Raw genomic sequence first — 23,117 nt, forward strand, 5'->3', positions numbered from 1 at the left:
GAATGCCTGTGCTGTTCTCCAAGGCTGGCCTGCACTGCAGGGACAAGCCAGGTTTAAAGAGTGCTAGGTAGGGATCTGCTTCCCAGGCAGGCAACGGCAGCCTGGATTTCGGTGCCAGGGTGGGGCTCACCGCCAGTCTAAGGGGTTAGAGAGAGAGGGCTGCAGGGCGGGGCTGGCCTGTGGTGTATGTCAGAGCAGCCCCAAGCCTTGCTTTAATTCATAGTAGCTTCCACAGCCACCAATGGACTGCTCTGTAACTTAGAGCAGCCAGCAGGACCCCTGCGAGCAACTGCATGATGGGGGTTGCCGAAGAGCCACGTATGCCAGCTCAATGCCTCCCCCGGCCTGGGGCTATGCCCTGGAGGCGGGTTAAGCTGACTCTGGGGACCCCTGACAGCGGCTGAGCGGCTACAAAGGAGCCACAGAAGAGCCAGGAATGTGGGGCTCAGTTTCTAAGCCAAGGCAGATGAGGCCCGACCCGGCTTGTTCTCCTTAACATGGGAGCCTTTGATGTGCACCGGCTCTGGGGTGTCTGTCACCTAGGGCTCCAGGACAGCTCCCAGGAGGGTACTATTAGGTTGATTCTGCACTGTACCAGGCTAAAGCACAGACCGCCTCAAGAGCCAGGGGACTATTCCGGGTGCACTGACCCCCCCCAACAAAGAAAGCACGCCTCCGTTGACATGTCCCATTAGTAGAACAGCACAGTCCGGGCTGGTAGCCACCTCCCTTTAGCACTGGCCTCTGCAGAATTCTGCTAATTGTCAGGAAGATTATCACGCAACAGCAAGGCTGGGGAGCTGGCGGCTGGCGCTCAGCAGAGGCACTAAGCCATCCCTAATCCCCACTCCTGTGTTCCAACAGCAAGTGCCAATCCCACTCCGGCTCCTCCACACTTCCAGGCATGGCCAGGCAGGCTGGGCAACCTGCTTGCAGGGTCACGCTCTGCAGCTGGCGTTCCCCAACCCGGGCTACTGATCACACTTTGCATGCAAACGCATTTCCCTTTGGGTTATCCTCTAGCACCCTGCTGCAATGGATGAGATGCAAGTGCTGCACGGGTGGGTAAACCTGGGACCGAGGGGTGGAGCTGCAACTCCCCAAGGTGAACTCTGCTCAGCAGCCTAAGAGGGGGCTTCAGGAAGACAGCCGGGCAGAGATAGAGGCAGAGATACACCTGCCCTTCTAAGCACCTGCCTAATCTCATTAGACAGCTAAATCGCCCAGGTCGCCTGCAGATGGGCAACAGCCAGTGCGGCTGTCAGGCCCAAAGTTCAGCGGGTGCCAGCATGCGACAATCCACCTTGACCCAAGCAGCCAAGCCACACCGCAGGCTGGGAGCCCTCTGGGACTACACCACCATCCCAAGGGAGAGCGGCTGCAGTCTGCGGCACCACGCATGTCTCCGAGGAAGTTACCAGTGCGGCCCTAGGTTGGATCCTCCTGACCTATAGCCAACCTTATTGCAGCAGCCCAGCCCTCCACATACTGCACCCTACAGGTCCCATGGGTTGAGATGCACCGGTTTATACAGTCCTATATAGACACAGGAAGGGCCCTTATTGAGGAGGAACAAGGGCTTTTCAGCTCAAGTCCACAGCAATCAGAGGAGCAGCTGAGGAGCTGCTTCTGGGGCCAGGCAGAGAACATCCTCCCCCGCCCCGGGTGATGGCACTGCACTCTCTGCTACACAAGGAGAATTAAACGCTTTCCTCTGACTGTACCTGCACAAGGGGAAAATTTCTGATGGAAATGACCATTTCCTCCTGCAAACACCATACAGATCCCTTAGCAGCCTCCCTCTCCCACTGCTAGAGCCCTGATCTCATTGTTGCCACCCTTCACTGTCTATATTGCATCAGCAAGCAATTTGGGGCAGGGCCCTGGCATGACTGTGTTCACAACGTGCCATGCACAATTACCATGCGATACAAGTAACGAAGACTAACTCTGCTGCCTGGCCTTGCAGCATGTATGCTAGATGGGAGCTACCGCACCAAGGGAGTTGTTAGCCAATGGCAGTGCTGCATCTCGCACTGGGTGGACAACATGGGTGGAGCAGAAGCAGTACACACTGGGGGGCTACAGACACTGCTGATTCCTCTCGGGGCAGTCAGTGATCCCTGCTGGAACAGAATACAACTGCACTCCTTCTCCACAGCTCAGGCTGCCAGGAGCACATCAGGCCGTGGGACAGTCCCTCCACTGGCTTCCAGATGCTTTCAGTGCCAATTTAACGCCTTGGTCCTAATTTTAAAAGCAAATTATAGCCCAGCCCCCAGCTACATCAACGACTGAATTCTGATCCATGAACTACTGTAACAGCTGCGCTTTTCGGGGACGACGTGGAGCGCTAAGCCCAGGACAAAGCACACAGGAGTAGGGGACAAAGCAATCTTCCAAGCAGAATGGGGGAATCCTGAATCGGACCATCTTTAGGAAACGCTGCAAAACTTTCCTGAGAAGCCCTTTCCACTACAAGAATGAAATGCACAGCACAACATCCTCTCTACCTCAAGCCCCTACCAGCAAAAAAGAAAAAACCTACCCCAGCCAGAGTTTGGGTCCTGAAAATGGAGAAATGCCAGAGACCTCTACTAGGGACTCCACTATTGCTACGGATTTTATACTGAAGGTGTCCAGATACTATCATAATGAGTGGCAGGATAAAATCCTAAGATACGATACGAGTTCTGAGCAGCCGAGTCCCCCAGCCATTTTGCAGCTAATGTGACGAGTGCCAACACACCACTATGGCAAGAGGAGAAGTGTCCGGAGCCCCATCCGGATTCTCCAAGCAGGAGAGGTCACTGTTCCTGGCCATGCAAAGCAACCGCTCAATCTAGCATAGGCAGTGTAGGAAGCTGCTCAACCAGGCACAGCTACCATCATGTGCTGGGATGGCACAGGATTCCTGACCTAGCAGAGAGCAAGGCAACCAGATTCAGAGAGGATCAGAAAGCCTGGCAAACCCCTCCCAGCTCCAATCAGCCCCCAATCAATCTCAGGGTATGTCTACACTACAAAATTAGGTCGAATTTATAGAAGTCGATTTTTAGAAAGCGATTGTATACCGTCGATTGTGTATTCCCCCACGCTAATGCACTAAATGCATTAAGTCGGCGGAGTACATCCACAGTGCCAAGGCTAGCGTCGACTTTCGGAGCGTTGCACTGTGGGTAGCTATCCCACAGTTCCTGCAGTCTCCGCTGCCCATTGGAATTCTGGGTTAAGCTCCCAATGCCTGACGGGGAAAAAACATTGTCGCAGGTGGTTTTGGGTACATGTCGTCAGTTGCCCCTCCATCCGTGAAAGCAATGGCAGACAATCATTTCTCGCCTTTTTTCCGTGCGGGCGCCATACTGCTTTCAGCAGATGGTGCAGTAGGACTGCTAACTGTAGTCATCATCATCCACTCTGCTCTCCTGATGCTATGAATTCACCACGCAGGCCCTCTATGACCGTTGTCATCCACCGCTTCCGCTGGCACTCTGCTCTCCTGGTAGTCTCATAGCGTGGCTTCCGCTGCAACTCTGCTCGGCTGCTCTTGTCTCGCCATATCACGGCAAGCGTGCAGCCCGCTCAGCTGTTGTGTCCTGGCAGCAGACGGTGCAGTAGGTCTGCAAAACTGGCCATCCAACCACCGCTTCCCCTGCAACTCTGCTCTCCTATAAACGCCATACCACAGCAAGCATGGAGCCTGCTCAGATCACCACAGCAGTTATGAGCATTGTAAACACCTCGCGCATTATCATACAGCATATGCAGAACCAGAACCTGCAAAAGCAGGCGAGGAGGCGATGGCAGCGCAGTGACAAGAGTGATGAGAACATGGACACAGACTTCTTTCAAAGCACAGGCCCTGGCAATTTGGACATCCTGGTGGTAACGGGGCAGACTCATGCTCTGGAATGCCAATTCTGGGCTTGGGAAACAAGCACAGACTGGTGGGACCGCATAGTGTTGCAGGTCTGGGACGATTCCCAGTGGCTGCAAAACTTTCGCATGCATAAGGGCACTTTCATGGAACTTTGTGACTTGCTTTCCCCTGCCCTGAAGCGCCAGAATACCAAGATGAGAGCAGCCCTCACAGTTCACAAGTGAGTGGCAATAACCCTTTGGAAGCTTGCAATGCCAGACAGCTACCGGTCAGTCGAGAATCAATTTGGAGTGGGCAAATCTACTGTGAGGGCTGCTGTGATGAAGTAGCCAACGCAGTCACTGAGCTGCTGCTATCAAGGGTAGTGACTCTGGGAAATGTGCAGGTCATACTAGATGGCTTTGCTGCAATGGGATTCCCGAACTGTGGTGGGGTGATAGAAGGAACCCATATCCCTATCCTGGGACCAGACCACTAAGGCAGCCAGAACATAAACCAAAAGGGATACTTTTCAATGGTGCTGCAAGCAGTGGTGGATCACAAGGAACGTTTCACCAACATCAACGTGGGATGGCTGGGAAAGGTTCATGACGCTCGCATCTTCAGGAACTCTGGTCGGTTTCAAAAGCTGCAGGAAGGGACTTTCTTCCCAGACCAGAAAATAACCGTTGGGGATGTTGAAATGCCTATAGTTATCCTTGGGGACCCAGCCTACCCCTTAATGCCATGGCTCATGAAGCCGTACAGAGGCAGCCTGGACAGTAGTCAGGAGCTGTTCAACTATAGGCTGAGCAAGTGCAGAATGGTGGTAGAGTGTGCATTTGGACGTTTAAAAGTGCGCTGGCACAGTTTACTGACTCGTTCAGACCTCAGCGAAACCAATATTCCCATTGTTATTACTGCTTGCTGTGTGCTCCACAATATCCGTGAGAGTAAGGGGGAAGACGTTTATGGCGGGGTGGGAAGTTGAGGCAAATTGCCAGTCCACTGATTACACACAGCCAGACACCAGAGCAGTTAGAAGAGCACAGGAGGGTGCGCTGCGCATCAGAGAAGCTTTGAAAACCACTTTCATGACTGGCCAGGCTACGGTGTGAAAGTTCTGTTTGTTTCTCCTTGATGAACCCCCCCGTCCGTTGGTTCGTTCTACTTCCCTGTAAGCTAAACACCCTCCCCTCCCCCCTTCGATCACCACTTGCAGAGGCAATAAAGTCATTGTTGTTTCAAATTCATGCATTCTTTATTAATTTGTCATACAAATAGGAGGATAACTGCCAAGGTAGCCAGGGAAGGGTAGGGAAGAGGGAAGCACCGGGTGGGGTGGTGGATGAGGGGAGGAGGGAAGGACAAGGCCACACTGCACTTCAAAACGTATTGAATGCCAGCCTTCTGTTGCTTGGGCAGTCCTCTGGGGTGGAGTAGTTGGGTGCCCGGAGGGGGGCCCCCCCCCACGTTCTTGGGCGTCTGGGTGAGGACGCTGTGGAACTTGGGGAGGAGGGCGGTTGGTTACACAGGGGCTGCAGTGGCGGTCTGTGCTCCTGCTGCCTTTCCTGCAGCTAAACCATATGCCGGAGCATATCAGTTTGATCCTCCAGTAGCCTCAGCATTGCATCCTGCCTCCTTTCATCACGCTGCTGCCACCTCTCCTGTTGCTCCAACCATCTATCCTCTCATGTGTCCCTCCTGCCCTCGCGTTCATTTTGTGCTTTCCTGGAGTCTGCCATTGTCTGCCTCCACACATTCTGCTGGGCTCTTTCAGTTTGGGTGCACTGCATGAGCTCAGAGAACATTTCGTTGCGAGTGTTTTTTTTTCACCTTACCTGCGCTAGTCTCTGGGACGGAGATACTAGTCGCAGTGTTGAAACATTTGCAGCTGCGGGAGGAAAAAAGGGAGGCCATTTAAAAGGAGGGGCTGATGTTTTCGTGTTAACGTGCAGCACAAACCCAACTAACCCCCCCTCACACCCAATTCTCTGGGATGATTGCTTTACCCCTCCCCCGACCACGTGTCTAACAGCGGGGATGATTTCTTTTCAGCCACAGGCAAACAGCCCAGCAGGAATGGCACCTCTGATGTTCCCTTAATAAAATTCCACTATTTCAACCAGGTGACCATGAATGATATCACTCTCCTGAGAATAACACAGAGAGATAAAGTCTCTGAATGCCAGCAAACACTGGGACCACACGCTGCCATGCTTTCTTATGCAATGATTCCAGACTATGTGCTACTGGCCTGCCGTAGTAAAGTGTCCTACCATGGAGGACACAATAAGGCCGCCTTCCCCAGAAACCTTTTGCAAAGGCTTTGGGAGTACCTCCAAGACAGCTTCATTAAGATGTCCCTGGAGGATTTCTGCCCCATCCCCGGACACATTAACAAACTTTTCCAGTAGCTGTACTGGCCACGAATGCATCCCAAGTCTTCAGGGCAAATTAATCATTAAAACACGCTTGCTTTTAAACTGTGTATTATATTTACAAAGGTACACTCACCAGATGTGCCTTCTCCGCCTTCAAGGTCCGGGAGCCCGGGTTGGGAGGGTGCTGGCTCCAGGGTGATAAACAGTCCCTGGCTGTCAGGGAGAACGGTTTCTCCGCTGGCCTGGTGTGCGCTATCATCTTCCTCATCCCCAAAATCCTCATCCCTGTTGCGTGAGACTGCCCCCTTGCAGGAGTCCACGTACAGGGGTGGAGCAGTGGTAGGGGCACCCCCTAAAATTGCATGCAGCTCATCACAGAAGCGGCATGTCTCGGGCTCTGACCCTGAGTGGGCATTTGCCTCTGTTTTTTTGGTAGGCTTGCCTGAGCGCCTTAATTTTCATGCGGCACTGCTGCTGGTGCCTGTTATAGTCTCTTGTCCTTCATGCCCTTGGAGATTTTTTTCAAATATTTTGGCATTTCGTCTTTTGGAACGGAGTTCTGATACAACGGATTCGTCTCCCCATATAACTATCAGAACTAGTACCACCCATTCAGTACCGTCAAACTGCGTCCACACTAGCCCAAATTCGACCCGGCGATGTCGATTTCAGTGCTAATCCCCTCATTGGGGAGAAGTACAGAAATTGATTTTAAGAGCCCATTAAGTCGACAAAAATGGCTTTGTTGTGTGGACGAGTGCAGAGTTAAATCGATCTAACGCGCTAAATTCAACCTAAACTCGTAGTGTAGACCAGGGCTCAGACTCCCACAGTCTCCCAGAGCACCTGCCTTCCCAACCAAAAGCCCCAACCCCAGTCCTGCTACTAAATACCAACAGCTTTCAAATGCAGCAAGATAGAGCCTGAGGTAAGGTCATAGTCACCAGTCATGAAGTTGTTCCCAAGATGACCAGCCCATTAGAGATTCACTGAGTGACAGAAGCTACTTATGTTTGCAAAATACATATCTTCTGAAATCAGGCCGATTTGCCTGTCACAGGCTGAGCAGAGTGCGCCGAGCAAAGCAGCATAAACCAACGCCAGCGTGAACACCTTGTGATTCTCTCGCATTCAATTCCCTGGAAAGAGGAGCTCCAGTCACCCTTCCTAAGAACAGGACGACAGCTCATAAAATTGAAAGCCAGAAAAACCTAAAACGGATCCTAACAAATATTTCTCTACACAGCGCAGTATTGACCTCTGGAACCACAGATATCACATAGTTCAAGAACTTATTAGGAGACCTAAACAAAAAGAATGAGAGGTTTATATGGATGAGGGCTATAAATCCTCCTGCTCCATGCATCAGCCAACCATTGAGTAACAGGGGTTAGGTAAAATCATCCCTTTGGGCAGGTTATTCCATAACTGAAGGCTCTTTGCACCTTCCCCTGAAGCAACTGGTGCTGGCCATGTCAGAGCCAGGATACCAGGATAGACAGGTCCCTGTTCTGATTTGGCCTGGCAATGCCTATGTTCCTAAGAGACTTTTCAGTCTGGGGTCCCTCAGTGCAAAGCAGAACCAGCACTAAGGGAATTTTCAAATTTGATCGCTGAAATGATTTCAAAATCCATGGCAGTTGCTGGTTAGCTACATAAGTCACCGAAGCAGGAACAATACTATGTGACTTCTATTGCTAACCAATAAAGAACCTGATTTCACAAACTCAGTGGGCAAACAACCCATAGGGAGAGAATAATTCGCAGGAGGAATTTGGAAAAATTCTGAATCATGAATGAGCCCAGGAACTTCATGCTAGGGGTACTTTGGCCACTCCCAAATAATCAGCATTCCCCACTGGAGAACCACCCCCATTAGTCTCCCTCCTGAACCACCCCTTCCCCCATAGCCCAACTAGATATATCTCCCACCCTGCAGGCATCCTAGGACAATTCAAAGCACACACAAACTCTGAGGCCCTGTGATTTTTTGGGCAATTTACAGGCTACCCCTTTATTCTTCACCAGCACCCCACCATCCCTACCCCCTTCCCCACCAATAGTTCGGGGACCCAAAGATCCTAAAGCCAGCTCCGATACCACTCTGGAGTGGAAGGGTAATAACTGCACCCTATCGCTGAGATCTCAGGCTGTGTGCCACCCTGATATCAGCAGATGTATCCTTAATAAGGCAATAAGTGCTGTTATCAACTGGGAAACAATTAGTTGGTGGGTCTGAGGCCAGTGTCTGGCTCCTACCCAGAGAAGAGATCTTAGCCAGTTTCACTTCATAGCCATAAACCCCCCCAGCTCCCCCGGTTAAAGTCCAATTCACAGAGAAGAGGAAATTTGCTTTTAAAATCCCAAAGGGTACTAAGCAGCAGGAGACTGAGACCAGGCCCCCAGCCTCCTTCTTGCTAGATTATTAATCCAAACATTAAAACAGATATGTGGTTTCCAGCTTCCTGCCCAACATGATGCCTCCGACGATACTGGCAGACCATGCGTTGTAAATCATCCACTGCGCTGTGCCCAGCTATGTGACCCGTTGGAAATGCAGGAGACAGGTCATGGATGTCTCAAGTTTGGGAATCTCAGCTCAATCTCTTGCCCTGGAAGCAAGCAAGCTTTGTCACTGAGAGCAGAGAGAGATGTAGACACACACCACTCACATCCACCACTCACATCCAAATAAACCTCGGCAGCAAGGTGTCATACGGAGGAGGTCCATCATGTCCTGTATCCTGGCACCTGAGGCTCCAAGAGGAAGGGGGAAAGAGAAGCCCCATGATGTCCCAGGCCAATTGTGCACTGCTGCACAGGAGGGACACAGTTCCTTCCTGACCCTGCAAAGCATGGCATTCAATCATCCCTGTCTTATATCTCACCCTCTGCTGCTCACCCCCAAAGCATGGTACATTGCAGACTGGAGAGAAAGCTGTTTGCCTTGCTATCCTTTCAGCAGCACTCAGGATAGACAGAATGCCATATTACTCCCCAGCAGAGGGAAGTGGATTCATTCCACAGGGCTACTGGTCTTTCTGCACCACTTGGTCTTTGGCATCTTCCTAGTGGGTATTTCTAGCTCTGTGGACCGCCCGCAGGATCCTGGGAGGTGGGATACGGCCAGTCCATTTCACTTGAAATGTTATTCAAGTCAAGTCCATTTGAATCACTGGACGGTGCCCGGGGAGCTGAGATGCCGAGATGCTCAGACAGGGGCACAGTGCAGCAAAGCAGGCGGGAGGGGGTGAGACGAGAACTGCGGGTGGGGGATGGAGTCAAGAGGAAATGCAGTTCGCTAAGGGTTGTTGTGGGGGCATGATCCCGCTAAATGGCTCAGAAAGGGGCTGGCTGCTCCTTTTGTTAAATGTGGGGTTCGCCACCCCCCTTGTGGAAGCAGATGGAGTACAGCACGCTCTGCCCGGGGAACAGGTCCTCCCAGGGGGCTGGCTCCAGTCAGAAGCCCCAGAAACAAGAACGGTGGTTAATGAAACAAGGGGAGGGTAGAGGATGAGATGAGGATGCCGCCTCTGGGGAAGGGACAGAAGCGGGGCGTATGGCACCATCTGTACCCTCAGCAGAACCTCTCCAGGAGCTCGGCATAGGGCTGATGTGCTAATGCTGGACCTGCCGCACAGCGCTCCCTCCCTCCCCTGGCACAGGGCAAGGCTCTGGGCTCTTGTCAGCTACCCCAGTAGAGAGCTACTGCCTGAGCCAGGCAGGTTCAGGGCTCCAGACCGACCCAGAGCCAGGCTGGGGGCAGGCACCGCCCTGCCGGGGAACGAGAGCCTACTTCTGGGTGGAGCAGCAGCTGGCCAGCCAGGCTGAGCACAGGGCTTTAGCCCATGGGCACCTCCTCAGCAGAGCTCAATATGTAATGAAAGAGGTGCCAGGGCACACATGATTGTTTTACATTCACAACTGAGCATCGGGGGGTCGCCGTGTTCGTCTGTATCCACAAAAACTCTGAGGAGTCCGGTGGCACCTTAAAGACTAACAGATTTATACCCAGGTTTCAGAGTAGCAGCCGTGTTAGTCTGTATTCGCAAAAAGAAAAGGAGTACTTGTGGCACCTTAGAGACTAACAAATTTATTAGAGCATCCGATGAAGTGAGCTGTAGCTCACGAAAGCTTATGCTCTAATAAATTTGTTAGTCTGTAAGGTGCCACAAGTACTCCTTTTCTTTTTGAGATTTATACCCACTTCTTCAGTTGTATGGAGGGAAGAAAGGGGTTTTTAAAGGGGACAACTTCTGCCCAAATCAATCTGTTAGTCTTTAAGGTGCCACCAGACGCCTCCTTGTTTTTATTCACAACTGATTTCAGAGTAGCAGCCATGTTAGTTTGTATTCGCAAAAAGAAAAGGAGGACTTGTGGCACCTTAGAGACTAACAAATTTATTAGAGCGGAAGCTTTCGTGAGCTCCAGCTCACTTCATCGGATGCATCTATAGCTCACGAAAGCTGACGCTCAGATAAATTTGTTAGTCTCTAAGGTGCCTCAAGTCCTCCTGTTCTTATTCACAAGTGACGCGGAGCTCGCCCCGCCCGGCAAGCTGGGCTCCGCCAGCACCAGGCACCTCCCCGGCAGGCTCGGCCGGGGGCAGGGCCCATCCCGTCTGCAGCCCGGGGGCGCCCACCTGCAGCTCCTCGAAGGCGTCGTCCACGTTGGTGACCTGGTGCTGCTCGTGCACGGCGGGCTCGTCGCAGAAGAAGCAGAGCACGGCGCGGTCCGTGAGGCAGAAGAGTTGGACCTTCTCGTGGTCCTTGCAGGGCGCCGAGCCGCGCCGCGCACTCAGGATGGCGTCCAGCGGGAAGGCCGCGTAGCGCTCCACGATGTTGGCGAGCTTGAGGCTCGGCGCCAGCGTGGGCTCGGCGAAGGTGCGGCGGCACTCGGGGCAGTCGCGGGCGCCCTGGTGCTCCTGCCGGACCCAGTGCTCCGTGATGCATTTGCGGCAGAAGTAGTGCTCGCAGCCGAAGCTCACCGGGTCCTGGTAGATGCTCAGGCAGATGGAGCAGAGCAGCTCGTCTTTCAGGCTGCAGGCCATGGCGGGCGGGGCCGGGGCCGGGGCCGGGGCCGGGGGCGGCCCGCGGGGCCCTAACGCCGAGCAGCCCCCGGGGGCGGCTCTGCCCCCGACACTGGCTCCTCGCGCCTCCCGGCGGGCTTCAGCCGCCCGCCCCCCGGGCAGCCGGGCCCTGGCTCAGGGAGAGGCGCCTCCCTGCGCAGCGCGCACACGCCCAGCCTTTGTGTCCCTGCTTCCGCCGAGCCAGCCGGCCGCCGGCCCTGCGCGTCCACACCCCCTTGGCGAGCTGCCCCCGGGGGCCGGTCCGAGCTGGGGACGCTGCCGGGGGGGCTCGGGCCCGCCTTGTCCCCGGGCGCAGCGGCCTCCGGACTCTCCCGCGGCTCCGGCTCCGGAAGCGGCGGCAGAGCGGCGCCGGCAGCAGCCAGCACTGAACGAGCCGAGCCCGGCTCGCTGGGCGGTCGGGCCGAGTCGGGTCCCCCCGCCCCTCCCGGCGCAGCTGCCAGGACAAAGGGAGACCGCGGGGCCCCGCACCGTGTCCCCCGCACCTGCTCTCCCAGCCGCGGCCGGGGAGTTTCCTCCTGGCGGGGCGGGGGCTAAAGGCGCAGGGATCCCGGGAGCCAGGGGCGGGCTGCGGCGAGCCTGTCCGAGGATCGCCCGCTCCTGCCAGCGCTGCGGGAGCCCTCGAGCGGCAGCGGCAGCGGCAGCGGCAGCAGACCCGTACGAGAAGCAGCGTGTGTGGCGGCTGCAGTGCCCAGCCGCCCTGGGAGCTCGGAGTTGCACCGGTTGGGGGGCTTGCAGGGGGCCCGGCCGCAGCACACGGCTGACTGGCTCTGGGGTGGGGCTCGGGCGGGAGGAGCAGGCTGTGCCCAGCCGGGCTCAGTGTCCCCTACATGTGCCGTGCCCTCCTCCCATCTCGGCACAACCCGCACGCGTCCGGACTCGCTACGAGAGCTGGCGGGGGAAATTCCAAGAGGAAAATGTTTGGTGGGAATTTGCTGATTTGGCGAAGTCGCGGGACTGGCTCCATTTCGCCCAAACTGATTTCGCAGAAATCAGGCGGGTTTCCCCGTCCGGCTCCTGGGCAGCCCGCCAGGCAGGTTGCTGGGTGCAAGCCGGGCGCAGTGCCCGTGCCCTGCAGCTGGGGCTCTGTCCCCCCGAGAATTTAGAACTTCGGGGCTTGGTTTCAAATCGGACCCAAACCACGTTCTGACATTGGAACCCTCTGAAAGGGAAGGACTGGGTCCAGCTCTAGTTACCCATTTCAGGGGCTTCCCCTGGCCTGAGACCCTGCTACCATCTGTGGCTTAGCGGGCGCATCCGCCCTGCTGCCAACCCTAAAGTTCAAAAATCATGATTCAGATCCCCAAAAATCATCAGATGGTTTTAATAAGATGATTCTGTTTTTTCCCCCATACTCCCCAACTCTCCATTGCATAGGATGGAGGCAGTTACAGCTCTGCCAGCCTCCCTCCCCATGCACAGTGCTGGGGAAGTTACAGCTCTGCCAGCCCCCTTTCCCCCATCCGAAGCGAAGGCAGTTGGGTCCCAGTTACACCATACTCCCAGTTCCATTCCCAGCTCTGCCCCACCTGCAGCTGTGGGGCCCTTGAGCCCTCCTCAAGGTCTAGGGCACCACAATGGGTTCCTCATCTCCCCTGTCCCATGCCTGGGTGGGGGCAGCTCCAGGGCTCTTCACCAGCCTCTCCAGGGAAGGAAGGGCTGCTCCTCTCCCTCCTCCCCTACACAAAACTCCTCTGGCTCTTGAGGGAAGGGGGGAGAGTGCTGCATGCCTCCTGCAGCAGCTTTGATGGGTTGCTTTTCAAGGGAGGATGAGGAACAGAGGGGGTTTCTCCAGGGTGGGGCTGGAAATCCCTTACGGCGGAAGCTTCTGCTGTGATTGATTTGCTACAGCAAAGGTCAAAATCCCTGCAACTAGAAAGTAGGCATTTGTACCTTCTGTCCCTACCATATCGCTGGGCCTGAGGTCCCAATAAACAGGGGAAAAGCAGCAAACTGCCTTGGCTCAAATGCAGGTGGGATCCTGAAAGCTCTAGGGCCTAGATCCGTAAAGATATTTAGGCTCCTAACCTCCCATTGTAATCAACAGCGCGTGTCTCATTGACAACTGAGCTTGTGCTCCTAAATCAATCAGTTGCTGAGGAAAAGACCACTCTCCTCTTTGGCAGTTCTACACACTTTATATGTTATTTGTAACAGCAAATACATTTTCAGACCAAGGAGTGATTTTAAAATTGTCCTTCTAAGCTTTAAAGCCTCTCTCAGCCTCCCAAGATAATTATTATTGTCCCAATTTCATCAGCAGGGCTACTCAGCTACTGAGATGACTTGCCCAATAGCAGTGGTGGAACCAGGGCATGAACCCAGATCACAGTCCTTCCCACAAGTGGGAGCAGAACCCAGGAGTCCTGACTTCTAGTTCCCAGCTTTAATGACTAGAGCCCACTCTGTACACCACACAAGGGTGATACTACAGAGCATGAGACCACAGCCTGAGCTGGATTTAGAGCCTTAACGGAGGTACATTTCAGTGGGTAGGAGGGGACCAGTATTTAATTATATACTTAATTTTAAAATACAGTGTTCTCCTTTGTTTTATCCCTATCCCTTCAACCCATTTCTCACACTGTATCTTTGCTTCTCTGTTCCATATGCTTTATTTCAAGCCCCTCATATCTATCTATCTGTCCCAAAACAGCCCCTCTATCTATCCATCCCTCCCTATACAGGTTTTATCCCTATCCCTATACAGCCCACTATCTATCTAATCTGACTCGGGTGACCTCACACCTTTGTCCTGACCTATCTATTATTTTTTACAGTATGTGTACAGTGCCATTGTTGTGAATCTAATTATCCATCTATTTATCTTTCTCGCCCCTCTTCCAGACCCCTCACCTATCCCCTCGCTTGGCAGTTTGAAATCTCACAATGATTTGCATCCTCAAAGGTCCCTAAAGAGACTCTTGTTCCTTACTTTACAGATGCCACCTTCTTATTGTGACAACAAATGCTGAGCAATTTAAGGCTGGAAATCCAAATCCAAAAAGTGTATTACCGATATCCATGCCTAATGACAGTGTAATCAAACCAGAATCACCTAACATGCACCAGATGCGTCTCTGACTCCAGATGAAGATGCTCAGCACGTAGTCTGCGTGCAAATAATGGGAAATGAAGTATGCAGCGCATCATAAGACATTATTTCCCCACTGATGGCACCAGGGATACAAAGTTTGAAAGGGAGCTGTGACTTCTGAGCCAGAGACACAAGAGAAGAGCTGCTGGGGGTGCAGCTGTGTGAATGAGAGAGGCTGGTCCTCTGGGAGGAAAGCCACTGAGTTCACAGCTGGGAAGGCTGTGCCCTTTCTGAATGCTGGCAGGATCTGCAGCAGCCCCGGTCTCCTTCAGCAGCTCCCTAGAGAGATGTAGCCCAGCTGGTCTCCACTTCAGGGGAAACATCAATCACAGGCCTTTCAAGCTCCAGTGAGAATGCATCCAATGAATGCATCCAGAATGCATCCGATGAAGTGAGTTGTAGCTCACAAAAGCTTATGCTCAAATAAATTTGTTAGTCTCTAAGGTGCCACAAGTCCTCCTTTTCTTTTAGTGAGGATAATGACATTGATGGAAACTATGACAGTGAGTGAAGCTGAATGATGATAGCTTGTGAGAGGAAATCAAGAGCTGTCCGGCTCAGACTCCCTGATTGGACCTGATTGTTGTGTCCACAGCACCCGCAGGTGCTTGGGGAAGCGAGGAGTCAAGTGAGAATCCAAAGGCTGGCTCTCTCTTTCTGCACTATGGGAGTGGCTGGTGGAGGGACTAGCCCAGAGCAGGTTTAGGACTCAGAGCTGGATGGAGAATAAGGATGGTTTCTTTACAGTGTTTTACGTCCACCTTTAAATCAGATCAGGACATGACAGACCTGATTTATCTCAGCCCTCTGCAACACTGCTGTCATGAGAGGACTGCTACTGGGGCTGCCAAGGGGGGATAGCTCAGTGGTTTGAGCATTGGCATGCTAAACCCAGGATTGTGAGCTCAATCCTTGAGGGGGCCATTTCTGCCCACCCAGCCTTTTCCACAGCCTTCTCTCCTCCCCTCTCTTTCCCAGTACTTCCCTGCCATCTCCCACCCTGGCTTGCCTAGCAATATCCACAAGGTAGGCACCTTCTACTGCGGGGCAAACTTTTTGGCCCAAGGGCCACATCGGGGTTGTGAAATGGTATGGAGAGCTGAGTAGGGAAGGCTGTGCTTTTGCAAACAGCCTGGCCCCCTCCCACCTCCTGCCTCCTGACTGCCCCCCTCAGAACTCCCGATCCATCCAACCCCCCACTACTTGTCCCCTAACTGCCCTCCCCGGGACTCCACCCCCTTTCCAACCCTCCCTGCTCCCTGTCCCCTGACTGCCCCGACCCCTATCCACACTTCCCCCAACAGGCCCCCGACCCATCCAACCTCCCACCCCTCCACTCCTTGTCCCCTGACCGCCACCTCCTGGGATCCCCATACCTAACTGCCCCCCCCCAGGACCCCACCCCCATCCAACCCCACCTGCTCCCTGTCTCCTGACCCCACCCCCGAACTTCCACCCTATCCAACCACCCCCTCTTCCCTGACTGCCCCCCGGGACCTCCTGTCCCTTATCCAACCCCCCTCCTCCCCCCACCCCATTACCAGGCCGCTCAGAGCGGCAGGACAGGCTTATTGGAAAGCCTGGGAGGTGGGTGGGTGCAAACCATGCTGCCCATGTGGCAGTGTGGCTGTGGGGGAGGTGGGACAGCGGAGGAGGGGCCTGGGGCTAGTCTCCCCAGTCGGGAGCTCAGGGGCCAGGCAGGACGGATGTGGCCCATGGGCCATAGTTTGCCCACCTCTGTTCTACTGGCAGCAATGCCCCTGTGCTGATTGGGCCCTGTCATAACCATACAGCTAAGGGTAGCCTAGAATTCCTCCTTACCTGTAAGGGGTTAAGAAGCTCAAATAACCTGCTTGGCACCTGATCAAAAGGACCAATGGGGAAAGAAGATACTTTCAAATCTTGGGGTGGGAGGGGGGAGAGGCTTTGTTTTGTGTGTTCTCTTGGGAAGCCGAGAAGCATCAGGTCAGAAAACTCCTTCTCCTATAAACCATCCTAAAAGTCTCTCATATTACAAAAATTGTAAGTAAAAGCCAGGCAAGGCATGTTAGATTCTTTTGTTCTGCCTGTGAATTTTTCCTTTGCTGGAGGGAGGTTTATTCGTGTTTTTTGTAACTTTGAAACTAAGCCTAGAGGAAGTTCTGCTCTGTTTTTGAATCTTTTGTTACCCTGTAAAAATATTTTCCATCCTGATTTTACTGAGGTGATTTTACCTTTTTTTAAAAAAAATAAAATCCTTCTTTTAAGAACGTGACTGATTTTTCTATTGTCCTAAGACCCAGGGGTTTGGATCTGTGATCACTTTGTAACCAATTGGTTAGGATATTATTCTCAAGCCTCCCCAGGAAAGGGGGTGTAAGGGCTTGAGGGGATATTTTGGGGGAACAGGAACTTCAAGTGATCCTTTCCCTGATTCTTTGTTAAATCACTTGGTGGTGGCAGCATACCCTCTAAGGGCAAAGAATTTGTGCCTTGGGGAAGTTTTAACCTAAGCCGGTAGAAACAAGCTTAGGGGGTCTTTCATGCGGGTCTCCATATCGGTACCCCAGAGTTCAGAGTGGGGAGGGAACTCTGACAGGCACGCTCTGTGCTGCCACCACACCTGGAGCACTTCCTATGAGCAGCTCTGCAGCAATCCACATGTGCCTGATGTACCTCATGTTCACACAGTGCAGCTCTTAGATGAGTCTGCTGCTGCCTGCAGGGGACCTTGCCCTTCAGCTCAGGCACTAGAGACTCTGGGTCTGAGGTCCCCAGGTCATAGGTTCAGTCCCTGTAGGTGATGACTTACCAGCAATTTTATTATCCAGGCTAGATGAGCAGCACTCATGCTGCGGGGGCAAATGCCATTTCAGAGCTGATCCCAGGGGAGGGGAAGGAAACAAGCTCATTGCTCCAGGCCCACAATATGCTTCTCTCTCACATACACCCATTTTTTGATTGCTCCTCCAAGACCAACTGGTCCCTACAATTACCCTGCTGCTGCTCAGAGTCCAGTGTTTCTATCTGAGGACAACAGCACTAAAATACTGCTCTGGTGTAAATAGTTCTTGAGACTGCACATTGGCAGGCGTGGCAAATTCCCCACAGCTGTTCTAGCCCAGGGTGATGACCACTGCTCACAGGCAGTCAGAGGTTTGTCCTCACCCATAACTATTTCATATTTGGGGACAATGTATACCTTCAAATCAGCAGCACTGCGATGGGTACCCGCATGGCCCCACAGGATGCCAACATTTTTATGGCAGACATAGAACAACACTTCCTCAGCTCTCGTCCCCTAATGCCCCTACTCTACTTGCGCTACATTGATGACATCTTCATCATCTGGACCCATGGAAAAGAAGACCTTGAGGAATTTCATCATGATTTCAACAATTTCCATCCCACCATCAACCTCAGCCTGGACCAGTACACACAAGAGATCCACTTCCTGGACACTACAATGATAATAAGCAATGGTCACATAAACACCACCCTATACCGGAAACCTAGTGACCGCTATTCCTACCTACATGCCTCCAGCTTTCACCCAGATCACACCACACAATCCATTGTCTACAGCCAAGCTCTATGATATAACCGCATTTGCTCCAACCCCTCAGACAGAGATAAACACCTACAAGATCTCTATCATGCATTCCTACAACTACAATACCCACCTGCTGAAGTGAAGAAACAGATTGACAGAGCCAGAAGAGTACCCAGAAATCACCTACTACAGGACAGGCCCAACAAAGAAAATAACAGAACGCCACTAGCCATCACTTTCAGTCCCCAACTAAAACCTCTCCAACGCATCATCAAGGATCTTCAACCTATCCTGAAGGACGACCCATCACTCTCACAGATCTTGGGAGACAGGCCAGTCCTTGCTTACAGACAGCCCCCCAACCTGAAGCAAATACTCACCAGCAACCACACACACACAACAGAACCACTAACCCAGGAACTTATCCTTGCAACAAAGCCCGTTGCCAACTCTGTCCACATATCTATTCAGGGGACACCATCATAGGGCCTAATCACATCAGCCACACTGTCAGAGGCTCGTTCACCTGTGCATCTACCAATGTGATATATGCCATCATGTGCCAGCAATGCCCCTCTGCCATGTTCATTGGTCAAACTGGACAGTCTCTACGTAAAAGAATAAATGGACACAAATCAGACGTCAAGAATTTATAACATTCAAAAACCAGTTGGAGAACACTTCAATCTCTCTGGTCACTCGATTACAGACCTGAGGGAGGCTATCCTTCAACAAAAAAACTTCAAAAACAGACTCCAACGAGAGACTGCTGAATTGGAATTAATTTGCAAACTGGATACAATTAACTTAGGCTTGAATGGAGACTGGGAGTGGATGGGGCATTACACAAAGTAAAACTATTTCCTCATGTTATTTCTCCCCCCCTCCCCGCACTGTTCCTCAGACGTTCTTGTCAACTGCTGGAAATGGCCCACCTTGATTATCACTACAAAAGGTTTTTTTCCCTCTCCCCCCCTCCCCCCGCTTTCCTGCTGGTAATAGGTCATCTTAAGTGATCACTCTCCTTACAGTGTGTATGGTAACACCCATTGTTTCATGTTCTCTGTGTGTGTATATAAATCTCCCCACTGTATTTACCACTGAATGCATCCTATGAAGTGAGCTGTAGCTCATGAAAGCTTATGCTCAAATAAATTTGTTAGTCTCTTAGGTGCCACAAGTCCTCCTTTTCTTTTTGTCTTCTCTATCGCTTTCCACCATCCACTGCGTAGGATCAATGAGATCTGGGTCCTATGATCAGAGGGAGCCTGGTTGCAGCCTTGGGGCAGACCAGCAACTAGCAATGCAGGGCACAGAAGGTCACTGCTGGCTGGACAGACTCCTTCTGGGCTGAGCTGGACCACTTGGGAGGGAGATGAAGAGATCTGTGTGAGTAATGGATGGTTCGGTTCACTGGCCATTCCAAAACAACAACAAAATAGTTTTGTGACAAACTGGAAACAATTTTTGGTGAATTGAAAAATTGGGGAAAAAATTAATTTCTGGCCAGACAAAATGTTTTGGTTCCTTTCAGTGTTGAGCTTTTTTTCATTTTTTACATTAAAAAAGTTAAATTCCAAGATAATTTCTAAACAAAAAGCCATTTTGAATTGAAAAGTCAAAGCATTTCATCGAAAACATGTCAGAACCAAGTGTTTTGACTTTTTCAGAATTTTTTTTAGTTTTTTTCCCCGACCAAAACAATTAACCAAAACTGACCTAAAATCACAAAATATTTCTGTTTACTTGAATCTGCATTTTTGTCTGAAAAAAGTTTTAGTCAAAATTCCACCCACCCACCCGGCTCTAAAGAGGAAGGACTCAGATCTGGGAGGAAGACAAGAGCCCACAGAGTGAAAGCCTCTTTGGGGAGTCTGACTTTTCTGGAGCCTCAAAGCTAGAGTGTTGAGCTTCATGGAGCATGAACCTACCTTTGCTCTGCCCTTCCTTTACCTAGTCACAAGGGAGCGGGCTCTTTGGAAGACTCCCCTCTACTTGCATTAGCCCCTGGCTTCTTAACTCTGCACAGCCTACTGTGTTTGGAGTGCAGGTATTGCTTCTTGGCTGACTTGTTCCTCTTCACCCACTCATGAGATGCTGTTGCTCCATACAGGGCATGCTATCAACTGGTGTAACATCCTGGAATATAACTAACACCAGGTGGTGCTGTTACATAGAGTTCTCCAAGACCTTTTTCTAGTGTGCGAGCAAATGTGCAGTCTTGGGAAGAAATGCTATGTGATGTAGTTTTGTTATACAAGGTTCTGGCTAGCGGGAGCTGTGTGAGCAGCAGGAGCATTTGCTCTCTGCCATGAGCTCTGATTAGAGTCACTGTTTGAGGCAGAATTGCTCTCTGAGAACTGGATATTAGTATTGGGCTGAGATTCCTGGGGATTTCCCTGCCTGCTGTTTGTGAACACCACTGCTCCAGGACTGGAGTATATGTGTAAATAACACAAGTTACACTTAGAACTTGTCTGCACAAAGACACTTAGGAAAAATAATCTGAATTAACTAAAGGTATGAATTTAAAATGGATTAGTTAAACTGCATTATACGCCTGTGTGGACACTCTCAGAATTAATGTGGCCTTAATTCAGTTTAGTTTAATTCACAAACTGAATTAAGGCCACTTTAATAATGAATGAGAATGTCCACACAGGTGTTTAATGCAGTTCAGCTAATCCACTTTTAATTCATCCCTGTACAGACAAACTCTTAGAATATACCTCGACTCCATGTCAGTAATTTCTCCTCCATTGGGTAGCCAACTTGCAAGGTCCTTCCCAACAACTGCTGGATAGAGGAGCAATGATAATAATAATAGAGACCTTTGGAGCCTGGGTATTCACAGGCCTTATCTTCACTAGGAGAAGGGGTTGAGTTTCGTTTGGGACAGCTAACATGACCTAGCTAACTTTGATCTAAACTCAAGCACTTTTCCTTCCTAGTATAGATGCAGGGTAGTTAAATTTTAGCAGGCTGAGTTGTCACCTAGGCTGAGCTTAGTGAGCTAGCTTGTGTTAGCTAAGCGAAACCTAAACTCAACCACTTTTCCTAGTTCAGACAAAGCCACACTGCTTATGCCCCAGCCCCCCAGAAGCAGTCACTCTGTGGATTAAGAACATCAGCTCTTTCTCATTTTGAAATCCAAACTATCTGATGTAGCTTTCAACTATGTCAGATTGAAAAGCACGTATGAGCAGGGCTCTCCCCAATACAGTCACTACTGGTGCAAAAGCCTTCTTCTTGGAACAGCCTTTCTGCAGCTCTTCCTCTTCATCCCCTTTCAAATCTGGTTTCTCCTTTGTCTCTTTGTGTCTTAATCTGTCTCCTTCAGCAACTCTGTAATTTGTATATTGTATATAACCCTGTTATAGAACAGTTCATAAACCCAGTCATTTAGATGCTGTGGCAAATTCTGCCAAATTGTTAGTATACACCTCCAAGGCAAGTTGCAGTGCAGTTCATTACATTCAGCATCCTTAAATTCCCCTATTTTCATGAAGATAAGACAGTCTCTTTCACTTGTCCTAAACTGCTTTGTAACATTGCTCTATGCTGTTAAACAGCTGCAGCATCCCAGAGGTGGCTGCATTCCAATGGTGGGTGAAGTCATCCCGACAGATATAGGCCAACATTTTCAAAAGTGGCTGTTGAGGTTTGGATGTCTCACTATTAGGGTGTCTCAGTGTGATCCCTTCAAAATTGAGGCACCTGTAATTTCAGGGCTGCATCTGAAAATGTTGGGCAAATAGTTTGTAAAATGTTTTCAGACCCTTTGCACAGCAACAGTCAGAAATGGAAACTTGATACTGAGATGCCAAAAGAGTGGGAGAGAATAACACAGCAAACGTTCAAATGCCCTTCTATACATCCCCTAGGAATAGTGTGTGCAGACCCCTTCTCAGCAAGATATAGCAGGTCCAGAGGGGTTCAGAGATGGGCACTGAAAATAGTTAGAGGCCTAGCGAGACTTCTACAGAAAGGGTGACTGCAAAGATTGGGACTGTTTCGTTTAGAGAGAAGATGAATAAGCGGGGATATGACATTGAATGGCCCAGATTCTCCCGTTGACCATTTCTCATAATCCAAAACCAACACATTGGCAATGAAAGGCAGCCAATTGAACACAGAAAAAGGAAATGTTTTACAAACTATATACTTAACCTGTGGAACTCGCTGCCAGAAGATATCTCTGAGAGAGGGAGGATGATCAGGGCAGTGGCTTAGCCACTTGGGACACCTGGCTTCAATTTCCTGCTCCCCATAGACTTCCTGTGTGACCTTAGACAAGTCATTTTAGCTTCTGTGTGCCTCATTTTCCCATGGGAAGAATAGCCCCTCCATAACTGTGGTAAGGATAAATACATTAAAGATTTGGAGGTTTTCAGAGGCCAGGCAAATACCTATGATAGATAGGTGAGGAGCTCAGCAGGGTTAAAATAGGGAGTGGACATTTAAATGGCTAGTAAGAACCCCCATAAATAGGAAATATACATTCTTAGAAGGGCTAAAATTGCTCTCAGTCGGCCGTGATTCACCCTAACTGGATTAGGCTGAAACCTATGGGTAGATTATTCCTTAGTGCTTCACTAGGGGGTTTCTTGCACCTTGGTCTGAAAGGTGCTGGTTGCTCTCAGGCAGGATGCTGGATGAGATGGACTTTGGTTTGGATTCTCCTTGGGATTCAGTCAGAGGGTTTCGTAGCTGGGTGTCTACTGCTGCTGCCCCAGGGCATTCAGGGCAGGGAGAAAGGGGTGCACTCCTCTGGGTTTAGGCCACCCTGCAGAACCTGCAGTGCCATCCGATGAAGTGAGCTGTAGCTCAGGAAAGCTTATGCTCAAATAAATTTGTTAGTCTCTAAGGTGCCACAAGTCCTCCTTTTCTTTTTACAGCTTGGACTGCAAGCATGGCGCTGGAGCTGCCCCAGCAAGCTGTGAGGCAGCAGTGTGAGGCCAGGGAGCAGCACATTCCTGGCACAGCAATAACAGCACTGCACAGACACTCCTCCTGGGGCTCTTTGCGGGGCCCTCACAGCCCTGGCCAGCAGCGAACCTCCCTGCATGTTTAGTTTGGCAATGAGTGAGCCATCATCGCAGAAAGATGGAATTTGCTCAAATTTAAGGTGGGGTGTCATAATTCTGTGCTGCACAGGC

At 51.2% G+C, this 23,117-nt stretch overlaps 2 protein-coding genes across 3 annotated transcripts in view; one reads left to right on the plus strand and one right to left on the minus strand.

Moving 5' to 3' along the window:
* Positions 1-11,293, minus strand: part of TRIM62 (tripartite motif containing 62) — a 54,755-nt gene extending 43,462 nt beyond the window's left edge. The window contains exon 1 of the mRNA XM_038377131.2: positions 10,886-11,293. Within this exon, the coding sequence (XP_038233059.1) occupies positions 10,886-11,293 (408 nt within the window). The remainder of the gene's footprint in view (positions 1-10,885) is intronic.
* LOC119845194 (translation initiation factor IF-2-like) lies at positions 11,244-15,592 on the plus strand. 2 transcript variants are annotated; one of them, XM_043500079.1, is made up of 3 exons: positions 11,244-11,986; positions 13,593-13,821; positions 14,272-15,592. In XM_043500079.1, exons 1-2 carry the CDS (start codon positions 11,244-11,246, stop codon positions 13,612-13,614), a joined length of 765 nt encoding a protein of 254 aa, XP_043356014.1. In that variant the 3' UTR covers positions 13,615-13,821; positions 14,272-15,592. The 2 variants fall into 2 exon arrangements, with proteins under 2 accessions (XP_043356014.1, XP_038233061.1); XM_038377133.2 differs by having other exon boundaries at positions 13,593-13,807.
* The last annotated feature ends 7,525 nt before the right edge of the window (positions 15,593-23,117 follow it).

This window comes from Dermochelys coriacea, chromosome 18, assembly GCF_009764565.3.
Source record: "Dermochelys coriacea isolate rDerCor1 chromosome 18, rDerCor1.pri.v4, whole genome shotgun sequence".
NCBI classification, from domain to species: domain Eukaryota; kingdom Metazoa; phylum Chordata; order Testudines; family Dermochelyidae; genus Dermochelys; species Dermochelys coriacea.

Bases quoted from the DNA above. Each gene is read 5' to 3' on its own strand.
- LOC119845194 (XM_043500079.1), top strand. From the start codon at position 11,244: ATGCTCAGGCAGATGGAGCAGAGCAGCTCGTCTTTCAGGCTGCAGGCC. The intron at 11,987-13,592 runs GTACGAGAAGCA...TTTCATCAGCAG, and splicing joins GCGGCAGCGGCAGCAGACCC to GGCTACTCAGCTACTGAGAT.